Source organism: Salmo trutta, chromosome 28, assembly GCF_901001165.1.
Source record: "Salmo trutta chromosome 28, fSalTru1.1, whole genome shotgun sequence".
Taxonomy (NCBI): Eukaryota; Metazoa; Chordata; class Actinopteri; order Salmoniformes; family Salmonidae; genus Salmo; species Salmo trutta.
This window is the reverse complement of record NC_042984.1, coordinates 37047443-37059992: the sequence shown is the minus strand read 5'-3', so window position 1 is coordinate 37059992 and position 12550 is coordinate 37047443. Positions and strand designations below refer to the sequence as shown.

Here is a 12550-nt window from a genome sequence, read left to right as displayed (position 1 = left end):
AATTCTTTACTTCTGCCTCTTAATCTTTTTAGGGTATTATTCTCAACTCGCTGAATACAATTATTCTCACACCCTAAGGTGTTCTTACTTGATTATTAATAGTGTGTGAGCAAACATCAAAGACAGAAAATGATTATCATATTATAGAAAATGTTCTACCTTGACCTAAAAAGGATCAGCTCACCAAAAATGGGAGAATTTCAAGACATGATACCCTTGTATTTTGTGCCTTTGTCCGTGGTGAATTGAAGAATAACACCATGGATGATATCTGTTGATGGAACACTTCCAAGAGTATTTCATGTAGTCGAGCGGGTCAAACAGGAATCCCATAAACCCACAAGCCTGCTGCTTTCAACTAAGCTCCATTTCTATGTAGGAGGTAGTGACATTGTATGATTAGTTAACTCCTTACAAATACACTTTCAACAAGTAATTCCTGAAATGAAAATTAATGAATTCACTGTGAAATAAATCATCATCTCTAGGTTCGAAGAACGTATCTGAAGTGTACGTTTAGCAAAAAAGCAGCTGATTTCAGAAAACAGTGATATTGTTAGATGTTACTCAGTTGAAACACATTTGAGTTGGTTAAGAGTTCCTACAAAACCGTTTTTATATCTTGTCATGTGGATTGATTTCATAGATCCTCAATTAAGTACCCATTTTCACTAGATCGTACTCCTGCAATGTGACCTGTGCTGTGAGTCATCATTGATAGTGGATCAATCAACACAACCCCATGTTAGTGTCTAGCTCCATGACAGCCATGGGATAACAACATTCCACACGCACACACACTCAATGAATGAATGAATGAATGAATGAATGGAAAGGGCCCCATTACATAATGTTGGTCGATGAAACATGTTTGCATCCACCTTGCCTCAATCACTGTCAGAGATCATTGTTACAGGGGCGTAGGCATCAGGCACAGCACACACAACAGAAAGCAAGTCATAGGCAACCTGTGTGTCCCTTAAACACAGATTACCTAATGTGGCTCTTTAAAGGTCCAATCCAGCCATTTTTATCTCAATTTCAAATCATTTATGTACCGTACTGTTTTTAATTAAAATAGTAAAAAAGAAACAAAAATAGCTTTTTAGCAAAGAGACATTTCTCATACAATAATTTAACTCGGACTGTCTGGGAGTGGTCTGAGTGGGGTGGGGGAAATTGAAAACTAGCAGTTATTGGCAGTGAGGTTTAGAACTCTCTTTCTTATTGGTCTATTAACTCATTTACTGCCTTGCGATGTCACCAGGCAGGCCAAAACTTCATCCCACCAAAACAGGCTGAAATTGCGGCCAGTCTATTCAAACAGCTCTTACAATAGAACGGCATTATCATAATTTTCACAATTTCGCAGTATTATTCCGACATCATAGCGTGGAAATATATATATATATACAAGGAAAATCACATTTTTAACTGCACTGGGCCTTTAAGATATATAACCACACTGCAGTGGGTCTTAATGACAGGAGGCATGAGTCATCAGGCCTGTCTTACATAACTGAGTCACTCCCCCACCCTGCCTACTGCTCCACACCCAGACCCATTCATTCACATTCACACACCACTGGAACCTAATACTACTACTAAGCCTTTTACTGCCTTTCATTGACTAGGGCCAACACATGGCCAAACGTGCTCTATACAAATGCTGTGTTACTGTGAATTGCAAAATCTATGACAAAGCGGAGCTTTTCAGAAAGAAATTGCAACGGAAATGTATTTTGGATATTCCTCCTGCTTTGATTAGTTGTATTCTAAACACACACACACACCGCCTGACTCACTCACAAGCCTTGTACGAATACTCCACAATTAACAGAAAGAGCTGGACCCCAGCTGCGACTGCTGCTGTTGCTGTGATGCCCAACAGCTTTCTCCCAAATCAGGGCCTTTCATGCAGCCAGACGTCCAGTCAATGTAAGGTCCTGGGCTTAGTCATTTGGACCTGTAGTAAGAGTGTTTCTGTCTGTGTGACTTCCGTCGGTCTAAATCAAATCAAATCAAATGTTGTTGGTCACATGCACACGGTTAGCAGATGTTATTGCGAGTGTAGTGAAATGCTTGTGCTTCTAGTTCCAACAGTGTAGCAATATCTAACATGTACTCTAACAATTCCACAACAATTATCTAATACACGCAAATCTAAGTAAAGGAATGGAATAAGAGTATATACATAATAATATATGGACGAGCAATGACAGAGCGGCATAGGCAAGATGCAATAGATGGTATAAAATACAGTATATACATATATGATGAGTGATGCAAGATATGTAAACATTATTAAAGTGACTGGTGATCCATTTATTAAGGTGGCCAACGATTTCAAGTCTGTATGTAGGCAGGAGCCTCTCTGTGTTAGTGATGGCTGTTTAACAGTCTGATTGCCTTGATATAGAAGCTGTTTTTCAGTCTCTCGGTCCCAGCTTTGATGCACCTGTATTGACCTCGCCTTCTGGATGGTAGCGGGGTGAACAGGCAGTGGCTCGGGTGGTTGTTGTCCTTGATGATCTTTTTGGCCTTCCTGTGACATCGGGTGCTGTAGGTGTCCTGGAGGGCAAGTAGTTTTCCCCCGGTGATGCGCTGTGCAGACTGGAGACCCTTATGGTTGTGGGCGGTGCAGTTGCCGTAACAGCCCGACAGGATGCTCTCAATTGTGCATCTGTCAAAGTTTGTGAGGGTTTTAGGTGACAAGCCAAATTTCTTCAGCCTCCTGAGGTTGAAGAGGCGCTGTTGCGCCTACTTCACCACACTCTCTGTGTGGTGGACCATTTCAGTTTGTCCATGATGTGTACGGAAAGGAACTTAAAACTTTGCACCTTTCTCCACTGCTGTCCCGTCGATGTGAATAGGGGGGTGCTCCCTCTCCTGTTTCCTGAAGTCCACGATCATCTCCTTTGTTTTGTTGACGTTGAGTGAGAGGTTGTTTCTCTGACACCACAATCCGAGTGCCCTCACCTCCTCGTCGTTGTTGGTAATCAAGCCCACTACAGTTGTGTCGTCTGCAAACTTGATGATTGAGTTGGAGGCATGCAGGGCCACACAGTCATGGGTGAACAGGGAGTACAGGAGGGGGCTGAGCACGCACCCTTGTGGGGCCCCAGTGTTTAGGATCATCGAAATGGAGGTGTTGTTCCCTACCTTCACCACCTGGGTGTGGCCCGTCAGGAAGTCCAGGACCCAATTGCACAGGGCAGGGTTGAGACCCAGGGCCTCAAGCTTAATGATGAGCTTGGAGGGTACTATGGTGTTGAATGCTGAGCTATAAATGAACAGCATTCTTACATAGGTATTCCTCTTGTCCAGATGGGATAGGGCAGTGTGCAGTCTGATTGCATCGTCTGTGGACCTATTGGGCCGGTAAGCAAATTGAAGTGGGTCTAGGGTCACCATCCGATCATTCTCATTCTTCACATTCTCTAGCTCAGGGCTGTTGTCACATTCTGACCATAGAAAGCTTTTATTTTCTATGGTATAGTAGGTCAGGGCGTGACTGGGGGGTTAATCTAGTTTATATTTTCTATGTGGGGCTCTAGTTTAGTTTTTCTATGTTTGGGTGATTTGTATGATTCCCAAATAGAGGCAGCTGGTAATCGTTGTCTCTAATTGGGGATCATACTTAAGTAGCATGTTTTCCACCTGTGCGTTATGGGATATTGTGTTTATGTGTAGTTGCGTTGTCGTCACGTTTCGTTTATTGTTTTTGTATTTTGCTTAGTTTCACTTTCTAATAAAAGATGTGGAACGCTACTCAAGCTGCGCCTTGTTCCGATCATTCCAACGAATGTGACAGCTGTTCAATTCCGATCCTTGAGGGCTGAAACACTTCTTTTTTTGTTTCTACCTAGTAGTTAATTGCAGTCACCTGGTGTTCCAGGTCTAAATCAGTCCCTAATTAGAAGGAGAGGATGAAAACCAGAAAGGGTTTTGGCCATCCAGGAGCGACATTGACAGCCCTGCAGCTCATTGCCTTCAGCTTGACCTGAGCATGCTTTTGTTTTTCTCTTCCGTCTTTAAACAGATTGATTCAAAATGTTTAAGGTGATAGTTTTATATCTATTTTCACATGTGTTTATATTCTCTTAAAAAGTTTGTGTATTATATTACTATCCTTTTCCTTGAAAATAGGGCCTGCACATTTGATTTTGTCATAGCTCACTTGGATCACATGTTCATGTTTGAGGTTTGTATTGCAGTCCTATGGCGGTTGCAGTTGTTTTTATTTAAGTCGAATAACATAATTGTGTATTGATATCATTATTACGCTCGGCGACTGACATGTCGTCCTCCACCAATGGCAATGGCCTCTCAGTGATTGTATGTTTTTCTACTGACACTTAGTGGTAAGAATGATAACTGCACACTGTTGTTCTTTTGCACAGGTAAAAGCATGTCTGTCGATTGTGTACAGGTTATATCAATACAATTTCAAAGGGGCAATTTCGCTAGATGAATTTGAAGTTAATTCATGTCAATGATCTTGATTACAGCAATCTGACAATCAATTTGTTATAGTTAGTCAATTAGTAGAGGGTTTTGAATTTTCTGGAAACAATCATTTCAACACTCCATTGAACGGAAATATCCTATTCAAGTCACTGAGCACACTGGATGTCAGTATAGTACACTGACACATTGGCTCACAGGCCTAGCACAGAGCCTATTGTTCTCTGTACTGGTCCTCTCTGCCTTGTAAGGCTAAAGGCATTTGATTGTCAACTGGTGTCGGTCAAATATGATCCCCTATCATGGGCACTAACGTAATTAGACATAAATAGCTCTTGTCTCAATACATTGTGTAACTAGATACCAGCCCACATATGGGTGGCAGGTAGGCTAGTGTGTTGGGCCATTAACTGAAATGTTCCTAGATCGAATCCCTGAGCTGACAAGGTGAAAAATCCGTTGATGTGCCCTTGAGCAAGGTAATAACCCTAATTACTCCAGGGTCACTGTTGATAATGGCAGACTCTGGCTATGACCTCACCTTCTCAGGGAGAGTGGGATATGCAAAAAAACATTTCTAATACACACTTGTACATCTGTGAAATAGGACAAATATAAGCTCCCGCCTAATTATTATTATTATATCCCTGCAGAGAAGATCCTCTGCGTAGCACCAAAATCTACAGTGCAATAAAAAGGAGAGAAATACAATATGGAGACATCAGAAGGACTCTGAAGAGTTGGAATAAATAGTGAAGTTCTCAAGTTATAATGAAAGATTCATGCCAACTGCATACATGATCTTATTGAGTTTTATCCCATACTTTTAAAAGTAAAGCAGAACTCTTACATTAAAAAAAATATTCTCACGGTAAAGAATAATTTCCGCTCAAAAACACTCCATTGAAACAAACACTTCCAAACAGATACGATATCAGGCAAACCAGGCGTTGCTTTGGCGAGCACATTTATTACTTGAATGTACATTCTAAGCAGACGTATGGTGTGTACATCCACCACAGGCTCTCCAGCAGATTAAATGGCCCTGAGGGAATCTGTTAAACATACAACCGTTGCATTATGCCACTGTGGCTACATTGCATTTCAATGTATGTTTAGACTACTAATGGGCTAATCAAAGTATGGTATAATTACAGGGACTTACAGGGACAGATGTACTGTCCTATGCCTAATAGGATGTATTTCAAACAGCATTCTGTTCGGCAGCATAACATCAGCAACTTGGAAAAATAAGAGATTTGTAAACTGTTTGTGGCACTGCAAAAATTCATATGCATTTGAAATGAAACAATAATGCATAGTTCAAGTAGGCAAACTGAAGTGATATGTGAGTTGTTAATGTGAGTATTTTGGTTGGTTACATTTACTCAAATGCAGTATATGGGCACCAAAACAAGTTACAAACAGTATTTACAACAATGCAAGAAATTGTAAAAAGTTATAAAAATACATAAGCAATCAGATTATTGAACTAAGTCTTGCAAAGTCGTTCAGAAGTTCTGCCGATGACATCCAAAAAGTCAACCTCCGGTTTTCCATAGATGTCTATGACGTTGAAGAGAAATAGAAAAATATCACTAAGGGTCAGGGGACTCTGTCTTCTCTTGATGCTGTTTATTCTACTCCTTTCATAAACTCCAAGAACTCTGGAACCAAGAGGAGGAAAAAGGGAGTCAATTAAGTGAATTATTTTACTCACTTTGGTCACTACACTGCTTTACTTGTGAATAACACAGCATGTTACCATGCATAATTCATATTCCCAATTTCCTTTTCTAGCAGTGAAGTATCCATAGAACTGTTCATTTGCATCAGTATCATGAATAAAATATATGAATGCTTCTGTCTCTACACTATGTGCTTAACTTCCATTTCCAAAACTTTACCGTCATAGTCGATTTTCCCGTCGTTGTTCTTGTCCCCGTCCTTCATGAGCTCCTCGATGTCGTCCTCAGTGATGGCCTCCCCTGTGGCCTCCAGCATTACCTTCAGCTCCTCCAGGTCTATGTAGCCGTCCGCATTCCTGGGGGGCCATAGATTATATATTTCTTTATTGTCTGATTTCACAGATGTATGCTTTACGTGCAGTAAAATGCACTGTGATAGGGCGAGAGACATGGCATAGACCAGACATATCAAACATACAAATTTATAAAATGACTGCTTAAGGACGCTTACCCCTCCCTTCCCCATTATGCAACTGTGCCCCCTCCCTATACTCAATATTACACATCCCCCAAGATCCCTGAGCACTGCACATAGTGTTATTGCGCAATCCTATAATTTCAATATCCATGATCATTTTACAGTTAGTTACATTTCTCGTTTCACTATTGCACGTTCCCAAATGAGTGCCTCCATCCCCATACTCCTAGTATCCTCCTCATTTGTTCATAAAGGTCAGTGCATGTTGCACAACATCGTTTTTGTACCGGACCAATTTACACTGGGGAGTCTGTAGCATTTAGGAGAGGAGGATTATACTGCTTCACAAATCGGTTAACCAGGGAACATGACTGTTTCTGTATTCAAAAATACTTACATAGTTGCCTTGTCAAACATTGACAAGTAGGCAAAAACAGAAACAAACTAGCACCCAAGCTAAAACTCTGCAGTGTACATTCCTGCATATTTGTCTATCCTGGTGGACCTAGGCTGTGGGTACTTAGTTGGGTAAGACTATGAAGACTTTTCCAGAGTTCATCCCCCTCATGAATCTCCTTATGTACTTATGAGGATAAACGTACTTGTCAAACATGCGGAAGAGGTCTGCCAGTTCCTCCTCTGTCTTTCCTTTGCTGTCGTCTTTCATGCACCTCACCATCATCACCAGGAACTCGTCAAAGTCCACCGTCCCACTGCCTGCAAAGACATGTCAACAGAATGATGTCACAAAACCTTTTGGATCAAGGAGCCTATCTTTGATATAGCAGCTACATGTGACCAGATCCTCTACTCAGCCATGTGATGCTTGTCTTTTGTGTGTTTACAGTCTTACAAAGAACAGTGTACAACTGTCCCTGCCGGGCCATCAATGAGCCATGAATTGGCCTTTTGATGAGCAGAACACTTGTGTCTGCCTTTGTTGTGTACCGTCCTCATCGACTGCTGATGAGCTAACCTCTTACTCGAACACGTGATTCATGATAGGAACTATTCATGGGAAATGCATTTGCCTATTGTAGTCATTTGAGTCTGTCTCTTCCGTGTGAGCGTGTGTGTTTACCGTCTTCATCCACCTCATCGATCATCTCTTGCAGCTCCTCTGGGGTGGGGTTCTGCCCCAGCATCCTCATCACCTTGCCCAGCTCCTTGGTGCTGATGCAGCCATCCTCTGCATCCTGGACAAAGATGTCAAAGGCTGCCTTGAACTCTGCAACACACAGCACAGCACATGACCATGGTCAGTTATTCTTCTTCTCCCCCCTCCCCCTTTTGTTTTCATGGTCAGTTCTATGTGTTGGCTACTTTAGTGTAAGATATGCTTTTTTACTCAATCAACTCATTTGTGGCTTACGAGTGGCGCAGCGGTCTTAGGCACTGTATCTCAGTGCAAGAGGTGTCACTATAGTCCCTGGTTTGAATCCAGGCTGTAATCATATCCGGCCGTGATTGGGAGTCCCAAAGTGTGGCGCACAATTGGCCCAGCTTCGTCTGGGTTTGGTAGGCCGTCATTGTAAACAAGAATGTGTTCTTAACTAGTTAAATAAAGGTTAAATAAAAATGTTTATCCTCTGAGATATCTAGAATTTACTTTTCATCTTGGCCTGAAGGAGTGAATGGTACACATTTAGGCCAAATATTGATTTAGATGTGATTAAATTTTGTAGAACGTGAAGATATATATCCCACATAAAGAAGCATTTATGCATAGGCCTCAGAGACCGACATAGATTAGTAAACCATAATGAAATTTAGATGCAGTGTTTCCCCATATGTATTTAGCAGCTGCACACCCCCGCTGCTAAATTGTGGCCACCACACAAAAAAAAAACTACTTTGGCACCGCTACTAAAAGAATTCCTAGGGGAAACACTGAGATTAACACATTTTACGTACCATTTTTCTGCTCGTCTGTCAGCTGCTCTACCTATTGAAGAAATGGAAAGTTTTCAGAAGCAGTCGAGCCAATGTCTGTTATTGAATCCACTCTGGAATGCCTTTTACAACCCCAAATCCTAACTTTGATTTACTGTATTCCTTTGATAAGCACAATATAATATTTTCCATTCGTGCAATAACACGTGTATAATATCTACGCTCTTCCCTTCATTTTAATCTTATTTGTGGAGTTTTCAAATTCAGTTCAGACAAGGCCCAGTCCTAAACCATAAAATGTTGATAGAGAAATCTAGTGTATGAAAATAATCCTTCAGAGGATTTACGGTAGACTCCACAAGGTGGAACCAATTCTCTGGAACAGTTCACCTCAAATGTTACCTTAGTTTACACAAAGCTTGTCTCCCCCCCAAGTTATAATGGTCCTTCACACTTGGTCATCCATCCATCCCTCACAAAACACAAAACCTATATTTCATACATGAGGCCTGGGCCAGTGAGAGGCAGGGTTAAAAATACATTGACAGGAGGATCAGAAACAGCAGATAAAGGACAGAATGCACAGTGCTTTAAATCAGCATAGCTGTGGATCTGGTTCAACAATGGAACAGTAATCCAGGAAAAGCTACCGCGAATGAGAGAGGGAGACAGCTGCTTATGTAAGAGTTATTGTCTGTCGTCCACAACAAATTAAACACACATTCCGCTGGTGATGATATATGGGGAAAAAGAGCAATGTCCATCTAAACATCGACACACACGCATACACACACACACACACATTCCAGTCTGTTTCCCTGCAGTTGAATCCTCTAGCTGTAATGCCCAGTAGAGACACGTGCAGCCCAACCCAGCCCAGCCCAGCCCATCAGCCACCAGGCAGCAGGCAGAGATAGCTAGACAGATAAACAAACAACTCTCCCAGCCCTCCCAGTGGCTCACACAGATAATGCTGGAATTCAGCTGTGGGTGTGTGTGGGGGGGGGTATCTAGACCTGAAGCCCTCTTCTGGCACCACAGAAACACACATGCAGGAGGCTAGGAGCAACTGGCCAAAATTAGCCGATGAGAAGTGGGACTGCTCCATTTGTAGTCATGAATGAAACCACAGTGTGGACCAGGGGCTTGTCCTGCTTCTGATCCCTGGAGTGCTCCTATCAACCCTGATAGGCTTCAAGAGGCACAAGGTCTATATATGTATGGTGTCTCACCTCACTTGTCAAAGGCTGGTGTTGTGTGTGTTCGCTTGACAGACACAGTTTGTAATGGAAGTTGAATCATCTGAGCAATGTCAGAATTACAAATTGCTAAATTGTTGTAAAGGGAATATCCAAATGTACCTCATTTGAATTAATTGTTGATATGAAACATTATAGTTTGTAGTTTAAAACTGTTAAAAACATAAACGTGTTATTAAGTGGATTTTACCCTCAATACTAAATATTACAGGTACTTTTCATTCTAGTTAAGGGTGAAGCCTACCCTCAGGTGCTGAAGTGTTCATTTTTTAATCGTAACCTACCTAAACCTTTACACTCCAAAAGACAGAAATCTGACAACAAAATATTCTTAGACTATTTTGACTTAACTTGGCGGAGTCCACAATTAAACCAAAACAGCATTTTCATCCATGCCACCACCTTTCACTGAAAACCCAAAGTTGAACAACTTTAAAAGCAAACCTTTCATGATGATGTTACCTACTAAATACAAACACTTTCATATTCTCCACAAACAATATACCCTGTTGTAGAAGTGGAGTGGGACGTACCGCTGCTTTGTAGATGTCGTTCATGATGGAGGCTTGGCTTGGCCGCTGCCCGTCTGTCTGTAGGGTGTAGTGGCACAGAGGAGCGAGGTAGAGCACAGCTAGGAGCAGGACACTGGCCCCATCCTGGGAGGGTTTTATAGCTGGAGCCTGGCAGGGCCTGGTCCCTCCCTACCCTGCTTGCCTGCCTGCCCATCCCCCTGGGTGTCTCACGTGCATCTATGTGTGTGTGTGTGTCACTGGGCCAATCTATCACAATCACCAGGCTCAGATAAAAATGTAGCTGCTCTTAGGGGGTACACTTTGGAATGGAATGAAGTGAAGGGGCACGCATGGTGAACCTTAATCTCCAGGGAGGGAGCTAGAGACACTCAACATTCCACCATCAGTCGTGGACCAGTGGGGCAGGGGAGAGGGGCATGGAGGGCAGACCAGAGCAAAAGGGGGTTTGGGACAGGAGGGGGCAGAGGGTGGGCAACTTTGAATAGAGGATGGGGGTTTAGAGGGCTAGGGATAAGAGTCAGGGGACGGGAGCGGGAGGCAGAGTGGTTCAGACAAACGGGTTAAAGCCTGCCATTAACGAACACAATCAAAGAGGTGTGTGTGTGTGTGTGTGTGTGTGTGTGTGTGTGTGTGTGTGTGTGTGTGTGTGTGTGTGTGTGTGTGTGTGTTTCACTAATACCCATTTAACCTACAAGGGTTTAACTCCTATTTTCAATTATCTTATCTGACACTTTCCATTTAAAATGTAATCATGCACCCTCCAAATGACGATTGCACAGTATAATGTACATTTTCTGTAATGCACGAATCATCAATCGTTGACCAGCAGAATTTTACAACATAGCATTTTGAAGGGGGAAATGTTTTATTTATTTTTTACATTTTTATATACAGTTTAACAATAGGTATTTATAGGTATACAATTAACATTGTATTATATTAGGCCTTTGAGCCTTTATAAACTACATAAAGTCAGTCGGCAGAGGGCGCTGTTTACTGTGTGTCGTTTTAATAGAGTTGTTACGCAGCTTGGTGTGCTACAGCATATCCCATTTATCAACAGGGTGCTCAAGTCAGAAATCTGGGTCAAATACAAGAACTTGAATTTGCCTAAAAACATGTGAAAACATTGAATGAAATGAACACCTTATAATAGACTAAGGAAGACCATTCCAGTGTGTGTTGAATATCATGGGAACAGACAAGTGTTCATGTGGAATGAAATAGTAAGCCGCACCTCAGCTCACCCCTCTGGACCCATCTGAACACAAATCATGTCCTCAGCCACAAAACATCCAATACTTTCCTGCGTCTGTGCTACACCACATTCTCCCCGCCACCCCACTGACTTGGACAGGAAAGGACAGTAGTCACCCCAAAGGCATCATGCATGTGCCTCGTGTGCCTCGTCAATCTCATCCATTTGTAGGAGAGAATAGCATACATACACAGTTTCTTCTAAAATCTTGCCGTGCATGACGGTTCTGAGACCCACGTAGTGCGACAGAAGGTATAGTGTTGAGGCAGGGACTCTAAATGACTGGTGATCCTGCTGGGTTCCAATGGGATGCTAATGGCGACTGGCACAGCTTATGAACATTGCAACACAACAACACAACAGCTCAGAAAGAGAGAGAGAGGAGGGGAGAGTGGGGGAGAGAGAGAGGGAGAGAGTGAGAGAGAGGAGGGGGATAGAGAGAGAAAGAAAGAAAGAGAGAGAGAAGGGGGGATATGAAGAAGAGCATCAGTCACAAACAAATCATTATCATTTACCTACAGAGAGCCTGCACTGAACTAACATCGACACTCACATCTACAGCTTTCACAGAGATAGATAGAACCATCATAGAGAGAGAAATGCCCCACGAATAAAGAGGCTTCACAGACAGAAGGCTGAACTGAACAACATCAGTCATGAATTCATTGCCCTCACAGACAGATGAATCCAACAGCTATCACTCTCTTTAGTGTACACAACACGACACAACAATCCACAACACGAAAAGGGATGAAATCTCAACATAGATTTCTATAGAGACATGATATATATATATATATCTTTTTTTTAAATAATATTGTGGTTTAGTGCGTGACTAGCGCAAAGGATTATGGGAGATTGAAGCAGGAGATACTGCCATTCCTATAGTTGTCATCTCTTCAGTCTTTCCCATTTCGCCCTCAAAAGGTAAAAAACTATGCTTACAGTGATACAATGAAAGAAGTCCCCATTTC

General features: G+C 42.2%; 1 protein-coding gene across 1 annotated transcript; it reads right to left on the bottom strand.

The window, feature by feature from the left end:
• Positions 1-5396: 5396 nt before the first annotated feature.
• On the bottom strand, positions 5397-10465 carry tnnc1a (troponin C type 1a (slow)). Its single transcript, XM_029719883.1, has 6 exons — positions 10319-10465; positions 8548-8578; positions 7715-7861; positions 7236-7350; positions 6375-6511; positions 5397-6134 (listed from the first exon to the last, which is right to left on the bottom strand). The coding sequence occupies exons 1-6, from the start codon at positions 10340-10342 to the stop codon at positions 6103-6105; spliced, it is 486 nt and encodes a 161-aa protein (XP_029575743.1). The 5' UTR covers positions 10343-10465; the 3' UTR covers positions 5397-6102.
• Positions 10466-12550: the final 2085 nt, after the last annotated feature.